The sequence below is a fragment of the Macaca fascicularis genome, chromosome 4, assembly GCF_037993035.2.
Source record: "Macaca fascicularis isolate 582-1 chromosome 4, T2T-MFA8v1.1".
Classification (NCBI taxonomy): Eukaryota; Metazoa; Chordata; class Mammalia; order Primates; family Cercopithecidae; genus Macaca; species Macaca fascicularis.
The window spans coordinates 60493653-60521647 of NC_088378.1; the positions used below are offsets into that span (position 1 = coordinate 60493653).

General features: G+C 39.5%; 1 protein-coding gene across 28 annotated transcripts in view; it reads right to left on the reverse strand.

Moving 5' to 3' along the window:
* Nucleotides 1–27995, reverse strand: part of SYNE1 (spectrin repeat containing nuclear envelope protein 1) — a 530711-nt gene that overhangs the window by 179397 nt on the left and 323319 nt on the right. For 24 of the 28 annotated variants that reach the window (XM_074037290.1, XM_005552157.4, XM_074037285.1 and 21 more), the window contains 15 exons: nucleotides 24699–25036; nucleotides 24359–24503; nucleotides 23472–23690; nucleotides 22162–22421; nucleotides 20697–20862; nucleotides 20213–20365; nucleotides 18337–18489; nucleotides 17555–17737; nucleotides 16351–16488; nucleotides 10560–10745; nucleotides 10273–10395; nucleotides 9715–9897; nucleotides 8366–8509; nucleotides 1461–1655; nucleotides 235–375 (listed from right to left, as the gene is read on the reverse strand). In XM_074037290.1, coding sequence (XP_073893391.1) covers nucleotides 235–375; nucleotides 1461–1655; nucleotides 8366–8509; nucleotides 9715–9897; nucleotides 10273–10395; nucleotides 10560–10745; nucleotides 16351–16488; nucleotides 17555–17737; nucleotides 18337–18489; nucleotides 20213–20365; nucleotides 20697–20862; nucleotides 22162–22421; nucleotides 23472–23690; nucleotides 24359–24503; nucleotides 24699–25036 — 2727 coding nt within the window. The remainder of the gene's footprint in view (nucleotides 1–234; nucleotides 376–1460; nucleotides 1656–8365; nucleotides 8510–9714; nucleotides 9898–10272; nucleotides 10396–10559; nucleotides 10746–16350; nucleotides 16489–17554; nucleotides 17738–18336; nucleotides 18490–20212; nucleotides 20366–20696; nucleotides 20863–22161; nucleotides 22422–23471; nucleotides 23691–24358; nucleotides 24504–24698; nucleotides 25037–27995) is intronic. The other 4 variants (XM_074037296.1, XM_074037295.1, XM_074037294.1 and 1 more) reach the window with 1 other exon arrangement.

Genomic DNA, 27995 nt, shown 5'->3' on the forward strand with positions numbered 1-27995 from the left:
TCATTCCCATGACCTAATTTTTGCTCATGCCATTTTCTGTAGCCCAGGAGAGGAGAGATGACCTACTGAGACACATGACAATCATAGTTTGTGCAACTATAACACCTACTGGTGTGTCCCTGGAACCAAATGCAACAAAGTCTGAGATTCATACCCACGGTCTAATGGAATCAGAGAATGGAGTCCTGCATCTGCCCAGAGAATATTGCTAGAGGAATGCCAAGTGGGAGGTACCTGGTTAACAGAAGCATCTGTATTAGCCACAGGTGAAGGGGAGCGACAGGCAGGTGGAGAGGAAATCTCACTGTTGGTTCCCTCCTCCCCAGACTCCTCAGTGACCGGTGACAGCAAAGTGTGACAGCGACCTGCAGTCATCTGCCACGTAAAATGTAGCCCAAAGGACATGAAAATCAATTAGCTATGTTAACATAAGTCCTGTTCAGGCACAGGCCAAAACAGAGTTAATTATAAAACAAAGGTTAGAATTACCAGGACCCAAATTCACATATTAATCCTGTGTTAGTATTTAAAAGTTGTGTTTTCAAGAGAATATGATGCTAGTAATCATTTGTAAAACAATCAGGGATGGGGGTGCCTATGACATTGAAGTTTGGTTGTTGGTTAAATACTCCATTATTTTCCTTTCTTTGGAGAGTTTGTGGCTTTATAAATAACTGGAAAAATCATGAATCATACAAATGAGGAAAGGTCTACGAAATAAAGCTTGGTCTTTCGCGAACATCTCAAGTTTCTAATATCGTAGGGAGATAAATGCACCCAAAGTAGTATATTGCCAAATGGGCCCAGGTTTGGTTACTCATTACCTGAGGCACAGCACATATTAGGGAAAATACACAGCACTGGAAAACATTATAGTCACCAAAATACTCAATGCAGTTTAGATATCAAGTGTATAGGAAAATAGTGGCGCAGAATAGAAAATAACAGTTGATTTATTTTAATCCAAAGCCAAGCTTTAGATCGTCTGTTTTCATATTTTTTCTAACAATAGCTGTTCTTCCAAATTGTATTAAACATTTATACAGTAGAGTACCTGCACATAGGTAGTTAGCTAGTTAGCCTGCAAAACACAACTAAATATATGTGCCACGAATTTCCCATCCCCCAGACAACTAAAACATTGTGCAAATAAATTACTGTTTAAAGCTCAGAGCCTCTCAGTATTATTGCGAAATTATAAACAAATACAGGGCAGACCGCTGACAAATTAAGTAATTCAGCTGTCTCGAGCACATAGTTTCATTTTAACTGTCATTGTTTACAGTGTCAACGATTGGCCCGGCCCAAAGGTAGTCAAAGAGAGTTGAGGAAACTGTTTCTCCCTCTTAGTCTGCAAGATCGAAGGCTGGTCCCTGAAATCAGCCACGGAGAGGGAACATGGAGCCACTCGCCAGGCTCCAGTCAAAGAGCAGAGCCGCGGGGACCTACTGGATCCTTACCATGACCACAGAGGGGTGGGCCGAAGGCGCGGGGAGGAGCTCCCCGTCCAGGTCCTCTGTCCCTTCCGCCAGCCCCTCGACCTCGGTCACCGTCAGCAGCATGGTGGCGTGCTTGGCTTTCATCGTCAGCATCTTGCACTTGGAATTCAAAGAAGCGATCTGCTCCTGGTAGCCCTTAATTTTCTGCGCCAGCTCCTGAGGAAACATTTCCCCCACCGGGGTGTCAGAGCAGCATCAAAAGGAAACAGAAGTAGTAGCGTTCATCTTCCTGCAGGGCGGGCCAATGAGCGCGCAGAGCCGCGCGGGCCCGGGAGGCAGGATGTGGAGGCGGCGAGTCCTCCTGCATCTCGCTACCGAGCCAGACCGCAGGCTGCGCGGCGCAGCGCAGGCACAGCCAAAGTGCCCGAGCCCGCGTCCCCGCGTCCGCACAAAAGGAGAAATGAGGGGATGAGGCCGAATGAATGGTTTCTAATCGCGAGAGGCCCCATATGGAACCATGAACTTCCGCAACATTAGGAACTGACAACTTTCTTAAAAAGCGGAAAGCATCTGAAATTTACCAGATGGTTCATGCCATGGAAATTAGGTCATGTGATGGCTAAAACCACACCAAAAAAATGCAAGGCTCAGCTCTTACCCTACTGAGTACATTCAACAGAGTTGACAATCATTTATTTTACGTAGGGTCACATAGTCAATAGCCTATCTGTTCCTATGTCCCTAGGAATTTTTTTTAGATAAGCTAGATATTGCATATGGAAATCATAATTTTTAATGCAGATTGACCCCCAAATAAAATTTAGCATATTCATCAAATTTTCTCTTGCGCATTTCATCATGATGCTGAGGCTTTAACTAGAACTTTAGGCTTGAAGTGCAATTCGGATTTAATGGCTTTTAATTTCATTTGCTTTTGAAAAAATAATTGTTTTTTTGTTTTTGAGCAGACAAGAATGAAAAAAATTTATTATGAGAGAAGTTTTAAATATTTTATTAAGAGCTTATTGGAAATATATTCTGGATAGCACATAGCCCTTAAAAAGGTAACTATAGATTCATTTTAGGAGTATGGTAATTCTAAAATATTAAAGTTTTACTTTCTTGCTTAAATATTTTAAGTATCAAATATTAAAATTATACTTTATTGCATCTTTAAAAAATGAAAATACGTATTTCAAAATATGATTCCTAAAAGTACAAAACTATTATTCTTTTTAATTTTTTTTTTTTTTTTGGCTTCTTTGTTTGAGAGACTGTCATTTATTGTACGCACAGAACACATTTTGTGGGCCAGGTGCAGTGGCTCATGCCACTTTGTGAGGCTGAGGCGAGGGGATCACTTGAGGTCAGGAGTTCAAGACCAGCCTGGCCAACATGGTGAAACCCTGTCTCTACTAAAAATACAAAAATTAGCCGGAAATCGCTTGAATCCAGGAGATGGAGGTTGCAGTGAGCCAAGATTGTGTCACTGTACTCCAGCCTGGGCAACAGAGTGAGACTCTGTCTCAAAGAAAAAGACAACATTTTGTGACAAAAATATTAAATCATGTCTTTAAAATAATTGTGTACATACATACACATACATTCATATATATACACACATATATACACATGCACACACACATATGTACACATAGTTATCCCTCAGTAACTGAGGGGCATTGGTTCTAGGAACCCTATTAGATACCAAAATTCACAGATGTTCAAGTTTCTGACGTAAAATGGTATAGTATTTGCATATGCACATCTTCCCAAATACTTTAAATCATCTCTAGATTACTAATAACACCTAACACAATGTAGATGCTATGTATTATAAATAGTTGTTATACTGTGCCATTTAGGGAATAATGACAAGAAAAGAAGATCAACATGTACAGATGCAACCATCCTTTTTTCTCCTCAAACATTTTCCATCCATGCTTGGTTGAATTCATGGATGCAGAACCTATGGATATGGAGGGCTGACTGTATGCAAAACACATGCGTGCACATGCGCGCACACACACACACACACGCATTTTGTTATTATTGTTGTTTTGTTTGTTTCTTCCCACCCAACCGAAGCTGAGAGGAGGGAAAAACAGTCCAGCAGAAATCAGCCAGCAAGCAGTCTTCTTGACTCATAATAGTATAGGAATTTTTTTTTTTTTTTTTTTTTTGACAGAGTCTCGCTCTTTTGCCCAGCCTGGAGTGCAGTGGTGCTATCTCGGCTCACTGCAAGCTCTGCCTCCAGGGTTCACACCATTCTCCTGCCTCAGCCTCCTGAGTAGCTGGGACTACAGGCGCCCACCACCACACCCAGCTAATTTTTTTCTTTGTATTTTTTAGTAGGGACGGGGTTTCACTGTGTCAGCCAGGTTGGTCTTGATCTCCTGACCTCGTGATCTGCCCACCTCAGCCTCCCAAAGTGCTGGGATTACAGGCATGAGCCACCACGCCCAGCCAGGAATTTTTTAAACAAGGACTTAAAAAGTAGAAATCATTGCTTCTTTACCTCTGGGGATGTAGTTAATTAAACCTAATAGGATTTTTAAAAGCAGTGATTGAATAGCTACTTACCATATCTCCTCTAGTGGCTAGCACGTGGGTACTCAATAAATGCCATTTACTGTAACTAGTTAATAATAGAAGACAGATCTAGCAGATTATTGGACTCCTTGAATTTCAAGTCACCAAGCTTTCATACAATGGTTTGCCATTGTACAAAAATTCGAGGAATCTTTTTTATTATTTTATTGTATTTTATTTTTGAGATGGAGTCTTGCTCTGTCACCCAGGCTGGAGTGCAGTGGCGTAATCTCGGCTTACTGCAACCTCCAGTTCCTGGGTTCAAGTCATTCTCTTGCCTCAGCCTCCCGAGTAGCTGGAATTACAGGCCCGCGCCACCATGCCTAGCTAATTTTTGTATTTTTATTAGAGATGGGGTTTTACCATGTTGGCCAAGCTGGTCTCGAACTCCTGACCTCAAGTGATTTGTCTGCCTGGGCCTCCCAAAGTGCTGGGATTACCGGCATGAGCCACCGTGCCTGGCAACTTGAGGAATCTTTATGAAATAGACAGAGTTAGTTTTAGGCCTTCCACCCCTTGTAATCACATGGCTGGGCACAGCTCCCTACTGCAGTATCCTGCAAAGATGTGCCCACACTGACAGCAAGTGACCATTTCTTAAGCTGCAATTCTCAACCTTATTGTATACAAAACTCATTTGGATTGTTTCTTTAAAAAATGCACCTCTGGTCACCACTTCCAAAGATTTTGATTGACTAGGTGTATGAGAGTCTGCATTTCATGATTAGCCCATGTGACTCCAATGCACATGACTTCCACTGAGAAATAGTACTCTACGACTTACTTCTGTAAGTATAAACCTCTTGTAATCTCATTACCTTCGAGGGTTGGTTATTCAAGCTGTGGTCAAATCCACTAAAATAAAATGGAACACTCGGTTTCATGTTACCCATTCTCTTTATAAAATTTCTGAAAATGTTTATAAAGGTAGGAATTTCAGGTAGAGTGGCCACTAAAAGACAAGCAGCCCTCTGTGGCCAGTCTCTGGTTTTCAGGAGCAGGCTTTCCGCATCAGGTGGAAAGAAAAGAGGTTTGAGTATCCTCTCCTATGATTTAAAAGTGGCAGGATGATTTTTTAAAAATTAAATGCAACCTTTGCAAAATTATTATCATTATTATTATTATTTTGAGACAGAGTCTTGCTCTGTTGCCCAGGCTGCAGGGCAGTGGCACAGTCTCAGCTCACTGCAACCTCCACCTCCCCAGTTCAAGCGATTCTCCTGCCTCAGCCTCCTGAGTAGGTGGGACTACAGACACCTGTCACCATGTCAGGCTAATTTTTGTATTTTTAGTAGAGACAGGGTTTCACCATATTGGCCAGGCTGGTCTCAAACTCCTGACCTTGTGATCCACCCATCTTGGCCTCCAAAAAGTACTGGGATTACAGGTGTGAGCCACCATACCCAGCCGAAAAATTATTTTTAAAAGTGTGAATTCTTTAGCCATAAATAAATGATCAGTTATTTTTAAAGTTATTTGTAAGAAAACTAGATTCACCATAAGATTGAAATTCAATTAAAACAAGATAGAAAATACAGGAAGAAACCCTCTTCCCAATTTGTATGTTATCATCGGTTAAGCTTTCTCCACTCGGCACTTTCCTTCCTGTGTTTGTTTTATACATACAATGAAGCTCACACAGGACTGCATCATTTTTTACATGAAAATGTGTTCTAAGCCACAGTTGGTTTAAAACTAACAAACGTAACATGGATGTTCAGAACTGTGGAAGAAAATGCGACAAAATAAACAGCTCACTGGACCAAGAGCTGGGAAGACCTAGTCCACTGCTGGCTGAGCTGAGTGTGACCTTGGGAGACTCATTTATTTTCCAGGGACTTCGTTATTCTCTTTTGTTTCATTAAGTAGCCCAGATAGTTTCTATTACAGTGGAAGAAAAATCACAGAATTTGGAGACAAAGATACTGAGATCGAGTCTAATTTCAATCAGTTACTAGATTTGGGAGCTCAGGAAGTCACTTTTTTCTAAGTTCGGTTTTTTTGTCAGTAAAATAAAGATGATTTTAAAAAAATCCTTATGTCGGCTGGGCGTGGTGGCTCACGCCTGTAATCCCAACACTTTGGGAGACCAAGGAGGGTGGATCACTTGAGGTCAGGAGTTCGATACCAACTTGGCCAACATGGTCAAACCCTGTTTCTACTAAAAATACAAAAATTATCAGGGCATCGTGGTGTGCACCTGTAATCCCAACTACGCGGGAGGCTGAGGCAGGAGAATCACTTGAACCCAGGAGGTGAAGGTTGCAGTGAGCCAAGATTGTGCCACTGCACTCCAGCTTGGGCAACAGAGAACAAGACTCCATCTAAAAAAAAATAAATATAAATAAAAATAAAAATAAATTAAAAATAAACATCAAATTATATATATATATAAATTCTTACCTCATAGGGTTGATATAAAAAAGTGATGTAAAATTTTATAAGTTACTTTAAAAAACATAAAGCTGGCCGGGCATGGTGGCTCACATCTTTTATCCCAGCACGTGAGGAGGCTGAGGCAGGCATATCACTTGAGGCCAGGAGTTTGAGATCAGCCTGGGTAACATGGCGAAACCCTGTCTCTACTCTACAAAAAAATGCAAAAACTAGCCTGAGGTAGTGGTATGTGCTCGTAGTCCCAAATACTTGGAGGCTGAGGTGGGAGGACTGCCCGAGCCCAGGGGGTAGAGGCTGCAATGAGCCATGATCCCACTGTGAGCCATGGTCTTGCCACTGCGCTCTAGCTTGGGTGATACAGCAAGACTCTGTCTCAAAAAAAAAAAAAAAAAAAAAGCACAAGTTTCTTGGGGAGGAAAAACCATACAACAAAAATGTTTAGTAGTAATAACAATTATTACTCCAGAAACGATTTTAAAAATATCTGTACCATGATAGAAGAGTTGTTACAACAAAATTTTGGATCTTCCTAGATGGGATTAAAAATAGTTTCAAAATAAATACATAATATATAGTCTAATGTACAGACCAACATAAACAGTGGTTTCAAAAATCTACATTACATTTTCATTTAGCCAGTGCATAAGAAAAATCACTAACATAGATGATGTCTATAGTTGTAGGAGTAAATGTAGATGGCATATTTAAATGATTTTGTAAATCATATATAAATGAAAATTATTAATGTTTATATATGTCAAGAAATTAAAGAATTAATTGCATTTGGAGAAGGGGGTGAGATTTTTCATCTTTACAAAGCAATGCTTTGAATCTTTTGAGAATCTCAACGTAAGTGGTTTGGAAAAATTGTTCCTTGTTCTCGTGACAAAGTTAAAATAGATCATACGGAAGGATATACTCCATATACTCTATCCTCAGTACAGAAAAAATAAGACACCCTCCTCCCAGTTATTTACCAAAATTCACAGTGCTATGAACCAGCCCCCAAGGGAAAGAGTGAACTTGACCTATATGGAATTGACAGTTCAGGAAAGGAAATTCCCTGCTAAGCTCAATCACTCAAGGACCATGATCTCTGGGACAGGGACAGCACAAGGAGTGACAAGTCCTAAGGTCATAATGATGCCAAAGGAACAAACAAAGAACATTTGAAAAAGAGGTACATGTTAGCTGGCCCAATCTGAAAACTAGCAAAGTAAGCAACCTGGACCATCCTCTGATTTTGGGAAGAGGAACTGAAATGAGTAATATTTCAAAGAAGAAAATGTTTAAAATATTAAGTTTTTGTTTGTTTGTTTGTTTGAGACCGAGTCTCGCTCTGTCGCCAGGTTGGAGTGCAGTGGCGCGATCTCGGCTTCTGGGTTCAAGTGATTCTCCTGCCTCAACCTCCCAAGTAGCTGGGATTACAGGCGCGTGCCACCATACCCAGCTAATTTTTGTATTTTTAGTAAAGACGGGGTTTCACCATGGTGTCCAGGATGGTCTCCATCTCCTGACCTCGTGATCTGCCCATCTTGACCTCCCAAAGTGCTGGGATTACAGGCGTGAGCCACCAAGAGAGCGACCAATGCAGCAAAGCTTTGAGCACTGCTGTTTTTGCAGGCATTAGAAACAGGGTATGGGACTGTGTTTTAGTGTATTAACTGTGAGAATTCTGGGTGAAGGAGACGACAATCCGTGAGTCCCGTATAATGTGAACAACGTGTAGAGAGGTGGAATCAAGGGGAAGGCACGTGTTACTGAATCAGCAAAAACGGCACTCACAGTGCTTAGATAGTCAAAGAGGCCTCCCAAGAGCTGAACACATTAAGTGCAGGACAGGGGAAACTGTTCCCTTCCATTCACTAGAAACCAAACGTAAACGCTAATCCATCCAGTTTCCTGCCCTCGGTATTTTGCCTACATTTCTCTCTCACCTCATGCCGAGAAATCTGAGCCTGCAGCTCCTGTATGTTACTGGTGGCAACAGGTTTATCCTCAATCTCTCTGTGGGCTCCTTCTATGAGTTGCTGGAGATGTTTCATTTCTTGCTCATATTGTTCATACTGCACCACAGCCTCCTTTGAAAAAACAACATAGAAAGATAGATAGTTTTTTTTTTTTTCTCGATCAATAACTAGGTAAGTGATTCTGTAGTTTAACTCCTTTTTTTTACCTGTATGGGTAGGGAATAAAGAAATGATGGGTAAGATTCCTAATGGTTTGAATTCTTCACTTTACTTAGATATTTCAGAGCTTTCTCTCTAAAATATTGTAGCAAAATTATTGACGGAATCAAAATAGTTAAGTGGTCAGGATTCTTTCTCTCTCTTTTCCCTATCGATATCATCCTGAAGATGGAATACGATAGTCAGAAAGGGTGAAGCAGTGTGGGAAACATTATTTCATTTTTCCATCTAACAAATACTGAACATATAAGTAAGACACTTAACTAAGTGCTACGGTAGGGAATAAAAATACGAATTATGGGCTGGGCGCAGTGGCTCAAGCCTGTAATCTCAGCACTTTCGGAGGCCAAGGTGGGTGGATCATGTGAGCCCAGGAGTTCAATACAGCCTGGGCAACATGATGACACCCCCATCTCTACCAAACAAAAGTATATATACATATGAATTATGCATGACTTTTACCCTCAGGAATTTTCTGTCCAACAAATTACAAGATAACAGGGGAAAAGGATAGTTGACCAAATGAGCCACTAGTTATTTTAATGAGATGCTATTGATACAATTTTTGGATAAAGCGAGAATTATTAGTTGAAGGGAAACATAAGGTAAATAGTGTCATTTCTTCCTGGTAAATGATTTTTCTCTTACTAGGTGAAGAGACTAAGAATTATACTTGAGTGCATTTTTTTTAGGCAGTCAAAAGAAAATGGATTTAATGCCTCGATAAGCTGAAATATGAAAAAACTCTGTAACATAAGATAACAGTAAACCTGTATTATCAGTTTGTAGATGATTCTCAGGTGAATAATAAGAGATAAAAATATTTCATTGCATAGAAATAAATCTTTACAAGTTCTTTATTTAAAAATATCACTAAAAGATAATTTTCACCAAGGATATTTTTTATATAGCATTCCCCAGGCTTTTGTGGGTGATCCAAATGACAGCATTTTAATCTCCTTATTTTATAAAACCACAACAGCCTGTCAGATTCAACACCCTGGATGTGTTTTGATGGCTGAGCCCACACAATGCTAAGAAAAGAAGCCCATGATTCATCAGCAATTGCTCTGCTGGCGTGGGCACCGTTCACCTGCCTGCATGATGTTGCACTGCTGGATGGCGGTGTGCTGCAGCCGGCTGGCCTCTTCCTGCAGCCGCAGAGCAGCATGACACAGAGGTAAGCTGGCGACCACATCCTCGGGGATCCGGAGGGCACTCTGGCAGAGCTGCACTGCTTGCACCTTCGGCTTCAGTGACTCCATCTCAGACAACAGATGCTGAAAATGCGATTTCATCGTTCAAAAATTTAATATTTAAATCACTTATTTCATAAGCAAGAGGCACTTACTAAATTATAGTTATGTTGCAAGTTATAAACATTTTGCAAAAACATTTTTAAAATAGTGTTGAATTTAGGGGCTGGGCACAGTGGTTGACATCTGTAACCCCAGCACTTTGAGAAGCAGAGGCGGGTGGATCACATGAGCTCAGGAATTCGAGACCAGCCTGGCCAACCTAGGGCAACCCTGTCTCTATTTAAAAATAAATTTTTTAAAAAAAACAGTGTTGAGTTTAGGAGGCATTTTTCCTTGCTATCCTCTTTTAAAAGTATAGGTCCCTGTCCCTGTTTACTCCAAGTTAGTTCGGCTTACCTGCCGATGAGAGAGCTGCTCCTTGAGACTGAGACGTCCAACTTCTGGAGAGGTCAGGGTTGCCTGGGCTTGCTCCAAGGCAGTTTGTAACTTTTTCAACTCTGCTTCAAATTTTTTCATATCCTAGAGAGTAAATATCAATATATTGTACTTGAAGCCCAAAGTCATAGGTGAAGAAAACATCACAGCCAAGAAACCACATCACAGGTGAGCACTGTTTCCACAGTGGCATTTCTTTTAATGACAGACTTTTTCTTCTGCTTTTTTTTTTTTTTTTTTTTTTTTACCTTAGCTGCATCTTGGAGGTTCTGCAAACGAATTTTGATCATCTGTTGCAACTCCTCAGTCTCCCGTCCCAGTTCTGCCACTTGCTGGGACATTTTTTCTGTACAGTACACACTAGTGAGGTACTGTAATTTCTCAGTCATTACTTCCAGGTCACTGTGGATTTCTTTGGATTCTTCCAGCAGGGTCTAGGGTGAATTGTCAACATTCATGACATTGACACATAGGTAGAGGGGTATAGATATTCAATATGACATGGCATAAAGTGCCCTGTGTAAGTTCTGTGTGTCCATTATTGTGTTTTACTTTCAACCCCCCTGTGACCACTTTCTAGTTGGTAGCCATCTACTATTGTAACTATTTCACAGAAAAAGAAATCACAGTTCAGGAACTGTAAACCATGTGCAGAGGTCACATGTCATACTATGCATGGGACCATGGGGCTCCTGCTCTGTCAAACCCAAGCTGCACCCTCATGAGGGCCAGAACACAGGAATTCTAGCAGTGAAAAGCTCAAACATACTCGGTGTCTTATTCGTGTCTCTGGGTCTACCTTTTCTCATATTTAAACTAAAGAATTACTTTTCAGCTCTCATATTCTATAGCTAAGACTGAAGTTCATAGTTACCTAAGAAATGAAAATAAGAACAAGAGTATTACAAGCAAAAACCTTGGCTCACTTGCTTTAAGTGAGACAAAGGGGTAGAAGATACGTGCAATAAATATCAAGAGAAGAAAAAACAGCCCTGATCATTCAGAATGGTATCATCTACTGGGTCTAGCAGAAATACAATGGATAAGTAACCATACAATGTACATTTCATGAAAAGTAGAATGAAACAGAAGCCAGTGTGAAGAGATGACTGCGACTTGGGGAAGATTGGGAGAAGGTCTCCGGGAAGAGTCACATCTGAGCCCAGTCAGAAGGATGTTTGCAATCTGACAGATGAGGGGGAAGAGGAAAGACATTTCACACAGAGAGAACAGCATCTGCCTAGGTACAGAGGTGGGTGAGCCTAGCATGTGCAGTTAGTGGGGTGTGTAATGTGTAAAGAGGAGAAATGAAGAATAGGATATTATTCTTAGGCAATAGACTGTATTTTTTTAATGAAGTACTTTCTTTTCTCACAATAAATGTTTATAAGTATATATATTTAACAGATCAATATATATCTAAGCTATATAATAAGATATACTTAACAGATAAATATTTATCTGTATAGGATATATAATAAGATATATATTTATACATGATATATTTATCTTTTTTTTTTTTTGGAGATGGAGTTTTGCACTTGTTGCCCAGGCTGGAGTGCAATGGCACGATCTTGGCTCACTGCAACCTCCACCTCCTGGGTTCAAGCGATTCTCGTGCCTCAGCTTCCTGAGTAGCTGGGATTACAGGCATGTGCCACCACGCCCAGCTAATTTTGTATTTTTAGTACAGGTGGGGTTTCTCCATGTTGGTCAGGCTCGTCTCGAACTCCCGACCTTGTGATCTGCCAGCCTCGGCCTCCCAAAGTGCTGGGATTACAGGTGTGAGCCACCATGCCCAGCCCCTATACAAGATATATTTATTTTTACAGATAAATATATATAGTAAGGAGATATATATATATAATCTGTTAAATATATATTTAATGTAAATGTATAATTTAAGAATATTTATTAATAAATGATTTAAATATATATTTAATATATAAATATATTAAACAGAAAATATATGACTTGGAAAATATTGAAAATATAAAGAAGAAAACAAAATATCTCATCATCTTATAACCCAGAAATAACTTTAAGAGTTAACTGCTGATACATTTGGGCATATTTTTAGGTATTAATAATTGAGGTCCTAACATAACTATAGTTTTCCATCTTTCTTTTTCACCTGATATTAGCGTTACTGGGAAAAGGTCCCAATCCAGACCCCAAAAGAGGGTTCTTGAATCTTGTGCAAGAAAGAATTTGCGGCAAATCTAGAGTGAAATGAAAGCAAGTTTATTAAGAAAGTAAAGGGATGAAAGAATGGCTATTCCACTGACAAAGTAGGGTGTTCCCAAAAGCAGAAAGAGGAATGCATCCACCTTAGGCATGATGTCTGCTTACACATAAGACAACAAAGCAAAAAATTGGCGGAGATGTGCTCTACAAGTGCCTGCGACAAAAGATTGTTAATCTTTGTGTAACTGCTGTCTTCCACAAGAATCTATGTTAAAAAATTTTTTTAAGTATAGATCCAAGAACGCTTTTATTCGTAAGATACCAGGACATCAGGACATTTCCTGAGTCTGTTATTTCCCAGATCTATTAAGTCCTGGGTCTCTTTGGTAAATATTATCAACCTGTCTCTTTAACCATAATTATTCTGTGCCTAAGAATGCCTGACCTGGGAATGCTACCCATTTTCATTGACCTCATCCTCATTTACCCAGCCCCTATTCAGGCCCCTATAAAGTCACTCTGGTTCTCACATCTCTGACATTAGGAAAAACACAATAGATTTTCTTTTCTTTCTTTTTTTTTGAAATGGAGTCTTGCTCTGTCACCCAGACTGGAGTGCAATGTCGCGATCTAGGCTCACTGCAACCTCTGCCTCAGCCTCCCGAGCAGATGGAATTACAGGCGGTCCCCAGCACGCCCAGCTGATTTTTGTATTTTTAGTAGAGAATGGGGTTTCACTATGTTGGCCAGGCTGGTCTCAAACTGTTGACCTCAAGTGATCCACCCCCCTCGGCCTCCCAAAAAACACAATGGCTTTTCTCACGGTGCATTCTTTTTAAATAAACACAGGCTGCTTTACTTCCCAAAGGGTGCATGCAAGAACTCACCAAAATAGAGTCTACAGTCTGCGTTCTCTCTTCAGCTTCTGAACCAGATCATCTCAGGACCTGGTGTCTTTTTCACTGTGCCCCATGATGCAGTCAACCCACCCTACTGCTCAAGTCATAGAAACCTGGGAATCATCCTTGACTCCTCCCTCTCTTTCACCCAATTCCAAGTCTCCAAATTGGAGAATTCTAGCTGCTTAGTATCTCTTGACTTTGTCTTCTCCTCCTAATCTCCAAAGAGAGGCCTTGTCATCTACTGAAATACTGAAACCATCTTTTATATTGTCTTACCTTCCTCAATGTGTTTTCCAAAGGCTGCTAAATTTGCTTTCTGAAAATACAAGTCTGAACTTGTCCTTTGCAGGCAGAATATTGTTTCAGAGGCTTCAGAGTGACTTTAGGATAAGCTTCAAATTCCCAACAGACTTTTAGGATCTTTTTCTTATCTCTCTATTCTTCTCTCTTATCCCTTGTACCAGCACCAAAAAACACTCCTCACGTTCACTGCTAGGATTTCAGCATGCATTTTTATCTAAACACATTCCACAAGTAGGCTGTCATGTTTTTCAGGACTCAGCCCAGCATCACCTTTTCCTGAGAAGCCTTTCTGCGCTTTCCTCTTAGACTCCTGGTGGGTGGTTGGGTTGAGGACCCTCCTGTGGGCTCCTTCAGCACCTGGGCCCTCTGTCTCTGCACTAATCACACTATATTGTACTGTCTCCTTCTATCTGTCCCCTCCCCTAAATAATCAACTCCCTGTGGTGGGGACAGGAAATATTCTTTGTACACTAAATGCCTACCCAAAGTTCTAGTTTGGGAAAGGACTCTATGTTTGTTGAATAAATAAACAAATGCCTGTATTTCCAGAATTTGGGGACGCCAAGGCGTTGGGGCTCACTTCAGGCCAGGAGTTTGAGACCAGTCTGGCCAGCAAGGTGAAACCCCATCTCTACTAAAAATGCAACAATTAGCCAGGCGTGGTGGTGTGTGCCTGTGGTTCCAGCTACTCAGTAGGCTGAGGGACAAGATTCGCTTGAACCCGGGAGGTGGAGGTTGCAGTGAGCCGAGATCACGCCACTGAGCTACAGCCTGGGCAATAGAACGAAACGCTGTCTCAAAAAAAAAAAAAAAAAAAAAAAAAGTCATGATTACCTTAAATACTTCATTATATTTTATTATATGCAAATATTTACTCAGAAAAAGGTTATTTCAGATTTAAGTTTTCTTTAAAATTTCAATACAGTTATTAATACTGTGGAAAGTATTTTCTATACTTGGATTATAGCCATAAAAAGGAGTTCAAAAGGAGCCAACAGGTCAGAGTAGCAACATTTTCTTTTCTTTTTTTTTTTTTTTTTGAGATGGCCTCTCACTCTGTTACCCAGGCTGGAGTGCAGTGGCGTGATCTCGGCTCACTGCAACCTCCACCTCCTGGGTTCACACCATTCTCCTGCCTCAGGTTCCTGAGTAGCTGGGACTACAGGCGCCCGCCACCACGCCCAGCTAATTTTTGTATTTTTAGTAGAGATGGGGTTTCACCATATTGACCAGGCTGGTCTTGAACTCCTGACCTTGTGATCCGCCCACCTCAGCCTCCCAAAGTGCTGGGATTACAGGTGTGAGCCACCATGCCTGACCCAGAGTAGTAACATTTTTGACAATCATCATATATTTTGCCAATTATTTTTCAGAGAGATTTTACCAGGATACCAGCAATGTTTGAGAGCTCACTTCCATAAATATGAACTTGAAAGAAACAGTTATGAACTTGACAGTTAACTTTGTCTTTCTTCCTCTCTTTTTTTGCTGAAATTTGCATTTCTAGACTTCTAAGGATGTTGGCTTTTTTTCATTGTTTTCAAATCAGTGGTAACTTAAGTCCTGTCTGTTCATATCTAAGCATATCTTAAAGCAAAAGATTGGAGTTAAAGACACTGTGGGAAGAATACTCAAGATTGATCAGAGAAGAAAGACTGTGAATATAGGGAAAAATTAGGAGCTGTTAAAGCATTCCAAAAAGGGAAAAATAAGCTTTTATCTAGAACCCTGTAAGGAAGAATGGATACGGGGATTCATTTAAAGGCCACAAGGATACATAAATAATATAAGAGAGAAAAATCTAGAATACTCAAGGATACCCATGTAACTCCAATAGAAGTCACCCTATATTTTATTATAAGATAACTAGCCTATTAGCTATCTGGGTCTAATTTAAGCTTAAGTTACAAAAGGATGAAATAATTTCCTGGATGACGTGACTGAGAGAAAAGGAACATTTTTCTCATGTAACTTCAGAGGAAATGAAGTAACATAGCCAGCATGTGGATGTGGACTCGTGGCTTGCTCTGGGCTGCCCGAACTCCTGTGGAAGGCCAGATGACAGGCCTGGGTGAGGGCTGAGGGAGGAGGCAGATGTATGTGCCAGGTAGATGTTTGCACGTATGTACCTTAAACCATTTGATCTCATGATAAGTCTGAAATACGAATATTATTTACATCTTCATACAAATGATGAGAAGACAGAATTCAGACAGGCAAAGCATTCTGCTCCAAATCACACAACCCTGCAGGGCGGAGTTTGATTCTCCCGCCAGTCTGAGTGTGGATCTAGAATCTTTCCACACTTCATTGTATCTCTTCACGAAAAAGAATTTCCCACCAGATCCCTGCAAATAATTATTTCAAAGAAGCTACAGAAAATGAGTTCTACAAGGCTGATTGGTTTGCGTCTTGGTGCAAGGTAGGTTTAGGGAAGATCAAGGATATTTATTTATTCAATTTCATGAAATTTCATGAGAAGCTCCTTTCTGTCCAACTACTGAACAACTCAGGGGTACCTTAGCATTCTTTTTATCTGATAGCTCCAGTAATTTTACATCACGGCCCTCTAAGTGTTGTATCAGTCTGCCCGGTTAAATCAAATTGCCCTTGGTTACTTTTTAAAAATTATTTTTCCTAAGATTACCTGATGCAAAATATATTGTTCTCGAAGCTGGCTTGCAGAATTCCATGCAATAGTTCCATGAGCCAAGACTTTAGCTTTCTCAATCCACTTCAAAATTAATTCAAGCATTTCATTGTATTCTTCTAAATGTGATGCTGCCTGAAAAACCAATAACATTAAGATAACAAATGTAAACTCAGTTTCTTGAGCTATAAATCAGTCTTCTGTCTTTTTGGACACAACAATCTTAGGGGTTGATAGTTATAATATCTATGATATTCAATGGTATCAAAAAATCGTTTCCCTGTTGAAAATCTGTCAAAGGCTTCTCAGTGACCTTGGGATAAAGCTCAAATTCTTAATATGATTGAATTATTCCTCTTTTTCTTCTTTCTTTTTTTTTTTTACCAGGGTCTTACTCTCACCCAGACTGGAGTGCAGTAGCAGGATCATGGCTAATTGCAGCCTCAATCTTACGGGCTCAGCCTCCCACGTAGCTGGACCACAAGCACATGTCCACATGCCCAGTTAATGTTTTGCATCTTTTGTAGGTTTCACCATGTTGCCCAGGCTGGTCTCAAACTCCTAGGCTCAAGTGATCCTTCCGCCTCAGCCTCCCAAAGTACTGGGATTGTAGGTATGAGCCACCATGCCAGGCCTTCCTCTATCCCTTCCTTCACCCTCCCCTGTGTAAGGAGGTGGCAAGTGGGGATTACAGCAGTCAAAGTTTCAATACTATAATCAATGGGTTGCCAACTCCTAGTTTTAACTTGTCACTGATTATATTAATCGGTTTCAAAAGTCTAGTCTATATGCAACAATTATTACAGATGTGCAACCTGAACCTATTAAGTCAATGTAAGCTAATATATATGTAGTTTACTTAAAGGTACTTGAATTAACCCCAAACTGATTTCATAAAACATGTTAACGGGTGAATATTCATTTCACAAAATACTTCTCCATTTTAAAAAATATTCACTCCAAAGTCCGTTTATAGGACCACCTTTGTCAGTGACTTTATCATACGACTGGATATAAAATAAGTGCTGGTTTACACCTAAGTCTTAGGAACACAAGTGTAGCATGAAATAAGCTATACCTAAACTACTCTCTCATTGTCCATTTTATCTTTTTATTTATGTTTATTTATTTTCAAAAGAGAAAAGCAGAACATGGAAGTTTCTGCCTTAGAGGATTTGGAATTCTGGTCCGGAACACATACCTGATTGAGTTTGGAGAGCCGATTCTCAGCTTGTCTAATGGTCTGCTGGTGAAGTTCAGTCAGTTTTCCTATCTTCTTGGCCAGTGGCTTACCCAGTTGGCCATTCTGTTCCGAGAATTTCTGTACTGCTGCATCTAATTCCATTAACTTTGAATTACAACCATCTAATTCCTCTCCCAGCACCTTGATGGTCATCAAAATGAAAGAACATTAGAGAATAGAAAATAAATTTCTTCAGATTTTCCAAGATCAGACTGATTTTTGTCAAAGCCAAATATTATAATGAATAACTTTACTATAATTCTACTATGATCAGGTCATTTTTGTTTCTTCGGTTGGAAAGGCAGAGCAGGATATGTTGTAATCCTGGTGTTTGTTTCCTATGAGGCTGAGTGAGAAGGCTAACATTTTCCTTCTGCCCCACCCAAAAAGGATTACAGTCCCTGAACTCATCAACAGAGGAAGAACACAGATTTAGCAACCAAGGACACAATTCACTTTGGAATTTATATACTTGCATTCCTAAATCATCACTTAGTCCTTTGACAGTCTTCTTTCTTACACACTCGTGCATGTATATTTATTAATACTGTTCAATTATAATGATAAGTTATGGAAGAGGATCTGTGTAGATTCAGTTATAACATTTCTTTACCGCCTGCTGTTACTATTTGGCTTTAATAAAGGTTCCTAAAAGGTTTTTATCCTGTATCCCCAAGTAAAACTGACTCCAAAAACTATTTAATTCATTCAGTAGCACCCTTTAAAATTCTACTTCTTACCTTTTGGTCAGTTTTAGCTTGAACTAAATTATCTGTCTTAGCTTTCAGCTTAGTTAGAATAGTTGTGAGGTCTTTAGCTATCTTCTGAATTTGCCGGCTGAGTTCCTGGCTCATGGCCTTGCTCTGCTCAACTTCTTTTATTTTGTCTTGGATCTAAAAAATCAGTGAGAACAGCAAAACAAGCCATGGTTAAAATTGTATAATAGATACTAAAAATCTCAAATGATGTTGACAAGACACATTTTAACTGCTTTGGCATTGATACCTTTGGTCACACCAGAGATGTGCAGTTAGTTACAAGCTCTCCCGGCTTTCCCTGACTTCACTATCTTTATGTATTTACTGCACTCCTTGTGTTCCAGCAAAGATACAAGCAATGTGTGTAGAGGAATTCACTTATTAAATATTTACAGAATACTCATTATAGATGGGTTGTGTAGACAGCTGAGTTTGAATCCTATCTTCTCCATTAACTAACGTAATGACCCTGAGCACACAAACTCCTCTAAGCCTTTTTCTTCATAGGATGGAAAATCCTCCTAAACAGTTGGAGGAACACTGATTTGTTTCCAAGCACCTTTTAATCAATGACTGTTAATGATCTGTTAACTCTTTTTGTAACTTTCCAACTACAACTCTATAGTATGCCAACAAAGTATTAAGCACGTCTAATGCAAAGGAAGGTGAAAAAAGACAGTTAGCATTTACAAATTTCCAATGACTTCGGTTTGATTTGATAACAAACATTCACACTGTTGCTTAGAATAAAATGCTGAAGAAAAGATGTTAAAGAGAGGAAACATTTCTTTATATAGTTAAAGATCTTTTAAAAAACCTCTTTAGTAGGGAGAAAACACACCATTAAAAGAGTGTTAATGATGTGTTTGGCCTTCATTATATTGAGTGTCAAAGTAAATGAAATACATATGAATAAGTCTATGATAGGAAAATTAATCCAGAGAAAAGCTTACATTTGAACCAAAAAAAAAAAAAGAAAAAAAGAAAAAAAAAACCATGGCTATGCACAGAGGTGCACATCTGTAATCCCAGCACTTTGGGAGGCTGAGGCAGGCAGATCACTTGAGGCCAGGAGTTTGAGACCAGGCCGGCCAACATGGCAAAACTTGTCTCTTTTTACTAAAAATGCAAAAAATTAGCTGGGTGTGGTGGTGCATGCCTGGAATCCCAGCTACTTGGGAGGCTGAGGCATGAGAATTGCTTGAACCCAGGAGGTGGAGATTGCAGTAAGCTGAGATTGTTTCACTGCACTCCAGCCTGGAGGACAGAGCAAGACTCTGTCTCAAAAATATAAAAAGACCATGAACTTGCCAAGTCATCCTTCCCAATAGATCTTCCAATGTCTAAGAAGAAAACCAAATATATCAATTAAATACTTAAAACAGTAAATAGCACATATTAGTAGTTTAGGTCAAAGTCATGATAAAGTAGGATCGGATTTTGATGAGATTTTTAAAACACTTTGCATCATACATTGAAGATTTCCAAAGTAGAGCACAACTGTATGAATCTGACAGTTCGTACAAATGGGATATTACTTCCTATTTCATGTAGCACTTTAGAATTGTAGTATGTCTTCTCTTTGTCTCATATAGAATGCTTTTAATTAAACTTTAATAGCTTTAGCATTAAGCCACTAAGAAAGTCCTAAAAATCTATTATATTTCCATACAGATGTTATTTGAGCCTATTTTCACTACATGAAATTGTACTCTTCATGAGACCAGAGACAGAAATCTCGCTCTGGTCTCAACACCAAAAAGGACTATGCATTTCTTCTTAAAGAAACAAAAATATTTGACACAAGAGGATTGACCCTATAAACAAAATAGAAAGACACTCTTGATCATAGGTTTACCTGGTCACGGATCTTTAGGTCCAATGCTACTTCAGCCAACTGAAGGGAGAGTTCAGAAGGTAATATGGTATAAAGACCCAAGTACTTATCCTTCTGTTCTTCTGCCATTTTTTCAATGTTCTGTCGGTGATTTGTGGCTTCTGTTAGGAGAATCTGAAGAAAAGATCAAAATAAGAAATTTCTGGGGACCTTCTAAGGAGACTGTTATAGACAAGGTTATACATTGCTCATCAACATATAATTGTGGAATTAGAGAAATATCTTAAAATAATACAACACTCTTCTTTTGTCTCTGAATATAAAGCATGTTCACTTTAGAAAACAAAGGAAAATCCCATGAAGTAATACTAAATATCTTCTATAGAACACATTTCTGAAATTTTTAAATTCAATATTCAATAAATATAAACAAGTATGTTCAATTAAAATCAGGGCAATTGTTTTTGAAACGAGGGGTAAAGAGAATGAGGAGATTTTTTTGTACCTGAAGTTCTTCAAGTTGAGCATCTATTTCTATTGTTGGATTCCCTAAATATTCTTTCGTTTCCTGAACCCAACATTTCACAGAATTGATCTGAGTCTCCACCATTTCTCGGTCCTTCAGCTCTTGCTTCACCAACTTTCCATTAGTCTTCACTTTCTCCTGCATGCTTCAGAAACATTACAGGGATAAAACAGAAGTGATGTGAAGTGAAAGGAACCCCCAAATACTTGACAACATTTTATCCAATACATATACAGAAATGGGAAATCTAATATCTTTTTTGCAAGTAAAGACACTTCCTCAACACTGTCAAATAACACTTCAGTTCATGTATAAATGTCATATAAAGTGAATAGTTTGTCCTTGAAAAATTGAGAGTTGACTGTCTCACATGCCACTGAATTGCAATTAATTTCCTATGTAACGTAGCCTGGAGATTATTTCATTATTTACTTCCTCTTTGGAAATCTACTAAAATGGCACATTTAAAAGTAATGTATAACTGGAATATATATGGCTATCTATTAGAAAGTAGTTTTTAAAGAAAAAAATCAAGCTTTGGAAATTTCATAATTAATCATGTTAATAATGTCCAAATTTCAAGTCTTTATTTGAATGAATGTAAATTTAATAAGTGTTAGGTTACCCCCACATCACCTATAAGGGAAAGAGGTGAATGCAAGGACATGAATGAGGTAATATTTGTAAATATAGAAATTAAATTATCTATAAATGTTTTTTCGCTGGCCCAATAAGTGAATCAGGGCTGGTTGTATATCAACATTAACTTGCTCTTTCTACTAAATTCACTGCCAGTCAATGACTACTATTTACCTGGACTGTGGTGTCATCTTTGCTCCTATATCCCTGTCACCCCAGATAGCCAATGAGTTCTCAAGCTTTATCAAATCTAAGTTCTGAATAGCTCTCAATTGTTTCCCTCTCAGGCTTCATTTCTCTTGAATCACCCTTCCTCTCCCTGCATCACCCAAGGAGCTCCTTGAAAGTGACATGTTTCTTCCTTTCTTACATGTCCTTCCCCTGTTTGCAAAACTCAATGCCTAGCTCCAGGCTGCTCAGGCTTCTGCTTAAATTCTCCTTCTGAAGGGATGCCTTCTTTGACTCCTCCCCTCGGCTGCTTGTCTCTGCTTCGGATTCCCTCAGCTCCCTTTTCACACTTGACTGAAAGGCTGCCTTCGTTGCCTATCTCTGCTGCTTGACTGTAAACAGCGTGAAGACAGACAGTGAGTCTGCATGGTTCTCATCGTATCTCTAAGTACTATGAGATATGTATTTGTCAGACAAATGATTGAAGAGTCAAAGAAACCGAAAAGCAAGGGTGATGGGAACGGATCCCCACATTTTTAAGGTGGTGTGAAGGAGCACCTTCATACTCAAGTGCCCTGCTTATCCCTTTGGGTCAAGGCCAAGTTTAGTAACAGAATGAAAGTAGGTGCTTAATTACTTCAGGCACCGATCTTGCATCGCGGTGATTTCCTGCATGAGCGGTGGCTCTCCCCCGGGGGTCGGGGCGGCTCCATCCTGGAGCATGCTGAGGGCTTGCTGCCGGAGCATGCCCAAGGCCGACTGCTGCTGCTCCAGCTCCAGAACGAACGTGTCGTGGTATTCAAGAAGAGTTAAGAGTTCCGCTTTCGACGCCTTCTCTGCTGAACTGCCAGGTAACTTATCTTGCAGCTGATCAATCATTTCAGTGGCCTTTTTAACCTGATGACAAATGTACATACTATGAAGTTCAATAATAAATAAACTGAAAAAAATAAGGTCATTCCCATAAAAGCCACACACTAGTGTATGAAGCCAATTAAAGATGATGGTATAAATTCCATATTTTAGGAAACTGGAACCTGAGCCACCTTCTTAACATGAAAGGAGATATCACCTCTGTACCTCTGGGTTTAAAGCTTTAATCTCAAAATAATATTAGGACAATCAGAGACTATACTTAATACAGAAAAAGCTTTTTTTTTTTTTTTTAAACTAAGAAAACAAGATACTCTTTCCAATATTTAAGGTAACATAAATGAATACCTTTAAATCATAAAGGAAGACATGGCTTAAAACATTAAACCTTTAAAAGATGGAAAAAGTGGCCAGGCAGGCATGTGGTGGCTCATGCCTGTAATCCCAGCACTTTTGGAGGCTGAGACAGGCGGATCACCTGAAGTCAGGAGTTTGAGACCAGCCTGACCAACATGGCAAAACCCCATCTCTACTACAAATACAAAAATTAATTGGGTGTGGTGGTGGGTGCCTGTAATTCCAGCTACTCAGGAGGCCGAGGCAGGAGAATTGCTTGACCCCAGGCAGCGGAGGTTGCAGTGACCTGAGATCACACCACTGCACTCCAGCCTGGACGACAGAGCAAGACTCCAAAAAGGAAAACGTTGAATATACATTTTCCGTAATGAGTTAAATTTCTGCTCATTTTCAGGTTTCATGGTAAAGAAAAAGTATCTCGTTCTTTTACAAGGCCAGTTAAGAAAACAAACGGGGCAAAATGGACTTGTTCTCCTTTCAAAATCTATTTGCTTGGTTTTTCTCACTGAAATAATTTGACCGTGACTTGGGACTAAACTGCACATTGCATTTTGTACTTTGTTTCATAACTTAGTTTTTATGTCATTGAAACAGAGATTTGAAAAAGCCTTTATTACTTTCAGAAGGCTGACTTCAAACAGCAGCAAAATACCGTGTTTCAAAATACATTATAATTAGTGAGGAAAGAAAGGTGAGCCCGTGGACAGCGGAAACTACCTTGTTGTTAAAGCCCGTCCACTCATCCACTGCATCTTCCAGGATCTTCTCCTGGTCTTGGGCCACAGCTCGAAGGCGTGTCCAGCGCTGCCAGACAGTGGTCATTGACCTGCTCAGGGTGGCTTTGCTAGCATCATTTCCGGTTTTCTCCAGTTGTGAAGCTTTTTCCTCAAGGGCCACGATTTTCTCATGGAAAGAGTTAACCACTGACACTAAAGCCTAGAGTTGGGGGTGGAGGACGGAAGAGAGGAGACAAGGGAGAGATTAATTTTTTTTAAGTTCTATGGATGTTGGTAAAGCCCAAAATTACCTGCAAAAGGGAATGTTTCTACATATACATTTATTCTCCTCTAGGTACTCTTTCATGTTTATTTTTTAACCAGAGTTAGTCTTAAAGCTTTTTAAAGAGGTGAGGTGAATATTATTTATGTATTAAAAACAAAAGTGTATTTTGCTACTTGAGATGACATTTTTTTCATTTTTAAAAAGCAGCATAAATGTAAGTGAACCAAATGTAATATTTTAGTATGTTACATTTTTTCCTTATATTGCTCTGATAAAGGGAGACTCAGTTATTAATTTTTGAGTTTTATTTAATCTGTTATCAACAAAAAGTATTTACTGACATTTATTAAGTGCCACATCTTATCGGAAGCAAACTGCTCTGAACATCTTTTAAAAATCTTTGCTATGCATTTCCAACCGGAATCCTAAAAGGTAACAGCATTTAATAAACTTAAAACTTCTATAAAATATGGTTAAATGCATCCTTATCATATTGAAAAATTCCAGGTAGAAGTGAAGATTTATTGATAATGTTGCAAAGACCCATTACAATTATAGAAAAAGGATTTTTTTAAAAAAAAAAAACAGCCCAAAACTCTGACCTTGTGCTCTGACAATTTTTCTTCTGCTTCATGACTAGAAGAAGTCTTCAACAAAGAAAACTCAGACAATTTCTTTTCTGTATCATTCATCAATTCAATAACCTCTTCCCTTGCTTTCTGGTAATCGTGCCATTGAGCTGTGCATCTTGAAAGAGTCCAACAGAAATTGATAAGTAACATGAAATCATGTATTTCTACACGAAGCTCTGGTGTCAGTATGTCTAATGATACTTAAGAGAGAAGAATGCATGTATGTGCTAATGTATGTCATTTGTGTATTACTACTTTCAGCGTGGAAATTCATTTCACTAAATATAAAACACGAAACATCCTGAAATACCTCTGCAAGAGATCCACTTGGGCACAAGAGTCCTGGCTCATCCTCTGGCTCCTGAGTTCCAGAGAAGCCATTTTCTGTTCTAGGTCTTCTTTGCCTGTTGGCTTGATGAGTGGGTCCAGGGTGGCTACCAGGCCGCGGAGCTCCTCCAGGTTACTGTGGAACTGATCCTCTGTACTGAAAAATTCCATGTGGTTTTTGAGATTTTCCTCTGCGCTCTCCACATCTAGGCCATTGCCTGCCAGCTGCAACATTTCTTGGGCATCCTCAAGCCAGTCATTGGCCGCTTGAAATACCTGATAATACCTTTGACACTGGCTAAACATTTCAGTCAAGGTAGCCTGAAAAACAGCAGTTGCAAACATAATCAACTCTCCTTTGCAATGTATTTGCAGGAAAGAGTTTCATTCATTCATTTGTTTTCCAGTCCTCAGTCTCATGGGTGTATGTGTGTAAGTGCATTGATAAGCTAGGGGAATATTTTTGTGGTGCCATCCATCATCAGCCTTGATTTTTCCTTCTGCTATTCTTGTTATAATTGTATTATTGCCATTACATCAAATAATAAGGACAGAGATGGGATTGAAATTTATGTCAGTATCTTGACTAGTTCTGAAAGTTCCCTCTCTAAGAAATAATATAATGCTTAGAAATATGTGGCAGACTGAATGTTTACCAAAGTGCAGTAATGTCTCCGTTGGTTAGAAGTATAACAACACGGCCAAGCATGGTGGCTCATGACTGTAATCTCAGTACTTTGGGAGGCTGAGGGAGGCAGATCACTTGAGGCCAGGAGTTCGAGATCAGCCTGGCTTTTGTGGTGAAACCCTTTCTCTACTAAAAATAGGAAAATTAGCTGAGTGTGGTGGCGCATGCCTGTAATCCCAGCTATTTGGGAGGGTGAGGCACAAGAATTGCTTGAACCTGAGAGGCAGAGGTTGCAGTGAGCCGAGATAGTTTCACTGCACTCCAGACTCTGTCTCTCAAAAAACAAATTAACAAACAAACAAACATGGAAAGGAAAAGAAAAGAAAAGAAAAGAAAAAAGGAAAAAAAAAAGAAGTATAGCAACATCAAACTTCCAAACTGGCATTTACCAGACCACGCCACAGAGTAATTTCTGGAAGCGAAATAGTAACCTGTGAGTCTTGTATAGAGACTAAAATAGAAAAGTTGAGAAGTTGAAGTCCAGAAGGCTGGTCCATTCAACTCCAGAAGGAAAAGAAACACTCTAACCAGCCATCAATGACTGGACAAGATAAGCTGTGACTGTGCAAGCGAAGACGCATAGAAAAGGTAGAGAAAGTACCCGTAAGATGAGCACCAGTTAAGGAAAGAACAGGGACAGCAAAGCATAGAATCAGCAGAGGAAATAAGAAATGCCCCAGGAACCATGACCTTTAGTTACTTGGACGAAGATCATCAATAAGACAAGATGGCACAAATAGAGACATCTTAATAGATTTAAGATTTTGGTTCAAAACTCACCAAAAGAAGCAAGCTTACCTGACAAATGTCCTTCAAGAATGAACATTTCTGGTAACTTCTGTTCTACTCTACATTCTAGATTCTATATCTCTGTTTATACTAATAGGTCTAGAAAAATAGTTAAAAAAAATTTTTTAAACAATAGCCTTGAATCAACATGAAAAGGTTAAAGTGTACTAAATAGTTTTTAGTTTAAAAAGTCAGAATTTTCCATGAAAAAGTTTATTATGATTTTATCCAATATTAACACTTTTACTATTGAAAGTGTTAACCTTAATCTTTGCGGAAAATAAAGTTAAATGAGAGCTAAGATTCATCTGAAGTTACTTCGTGTCAGACCCGATGCTAAGAAGATAAACCTAATAAAAGAATCATTAATATCTCTCTTCTACAAAGAGGGACAGAGCCTTATAGGATGTCATTTGCCTGAGATCAAATAGCTGCTATTAGAACTCAGATATGCCCTCCTCCCAGGCTTTAGCTGCTGTATTATCCTGATGAAAGTATCTTTTACCTAAAGGGTTGGTTGACATCTCCTAGAATCAGAGGGACTGAAGACAGACATGGAGAAAAGGAGCCAAGAAATTAAAGGAAATAATCCTCTAGCCACAATTTTTCTCTTCTTGTTTTATTTTATTTTATTTTATTTTATTTTATTTTATTTTCAGACAGAGTTTTGCTCTTGTTGCCTAGGCTGGAGTACAATGGTGTGATCTCAGCTCACTGCAACCTCTGCCTCCTGGCGATTCTCCTGCCTCAGCCTCCCAAGTAGGATTACAGTCATGCACCACCACACCCAGCTAATTTTTTTTTTTTTTTTTTTTGTATTTACTAGAGACAGGGTTTCACCATGTTGGTCAGACTGGTCTTGAACTCCTGACCTCAGGTGATCCACCTGCCTCAGCCTCCCAAAGGGCTGGGATTACAAGTGTGCACTACCATGCCTGGCCCTCTTCTTATTTTTGAATGCACAGAACTTGCAAGCCCCAGAGCAAGCCGCAATTAGGCCAATCTGGGAAGTTTTGTACATGCTCCCATTTCTTTTTGTTATCCCTAAGTCAAGTAATCACGAGTATTCTAGTCTTTCTTCTGCTATGTTATAGGGAAGCAAAAGAAGGACAGCACTCATCCCCACAGAAGGGGTGAAGAGACGGGGCAACTAATGGGATACCCTACAAAAAAGTGGCTTATTAGCAAGGTCAGGGCTGCATTGTCTATCTGCCTCTCTCCATTTCGACTCTTCATCTAGCACTGACTTTAGAAATACCAGCCTTCACATTGTCTACAAAGGGCATCAGTAATTATTCACTGTTAGTCAGTTGTACTATCAATGTACTAATATACAATACGAATTATGTTACTAATACCATTTATCATCTCTTTAAAGGCGAGAGATCACTGAGGCATCACTATTATAAGCAAAGTGAAGTCAAGATGGAAACCGCACAAAAATGAATAGCATGCACATAAACAATTAAAATCACCTGGCCCAGCACGGTGGCTCCCACCTATAGTCCCAGCACTTTGGGAGGCCAAGGCAGGCAGATCACTTGACGTCAGGAGTTCAAGACCAGCCTGGCCAACATTATGAAACCCCATCTCTACTACAAATACAAAAATTAGCTGGGCATGGTGGCAGGCGCCTGTAATCCCAGCTATTCGGGAGGCTGAAGCACAAGAATCACTTGAACCCAGGAGGCGGAGGTTGCAGTGAGCTGAGATTACACCACTGCACTCCAGCCTGGGCGACAGAGCAAGACTTCATCTCAATTAAAAAACAAAATTAAAATAACCATTTAAGTCACTGCTGAA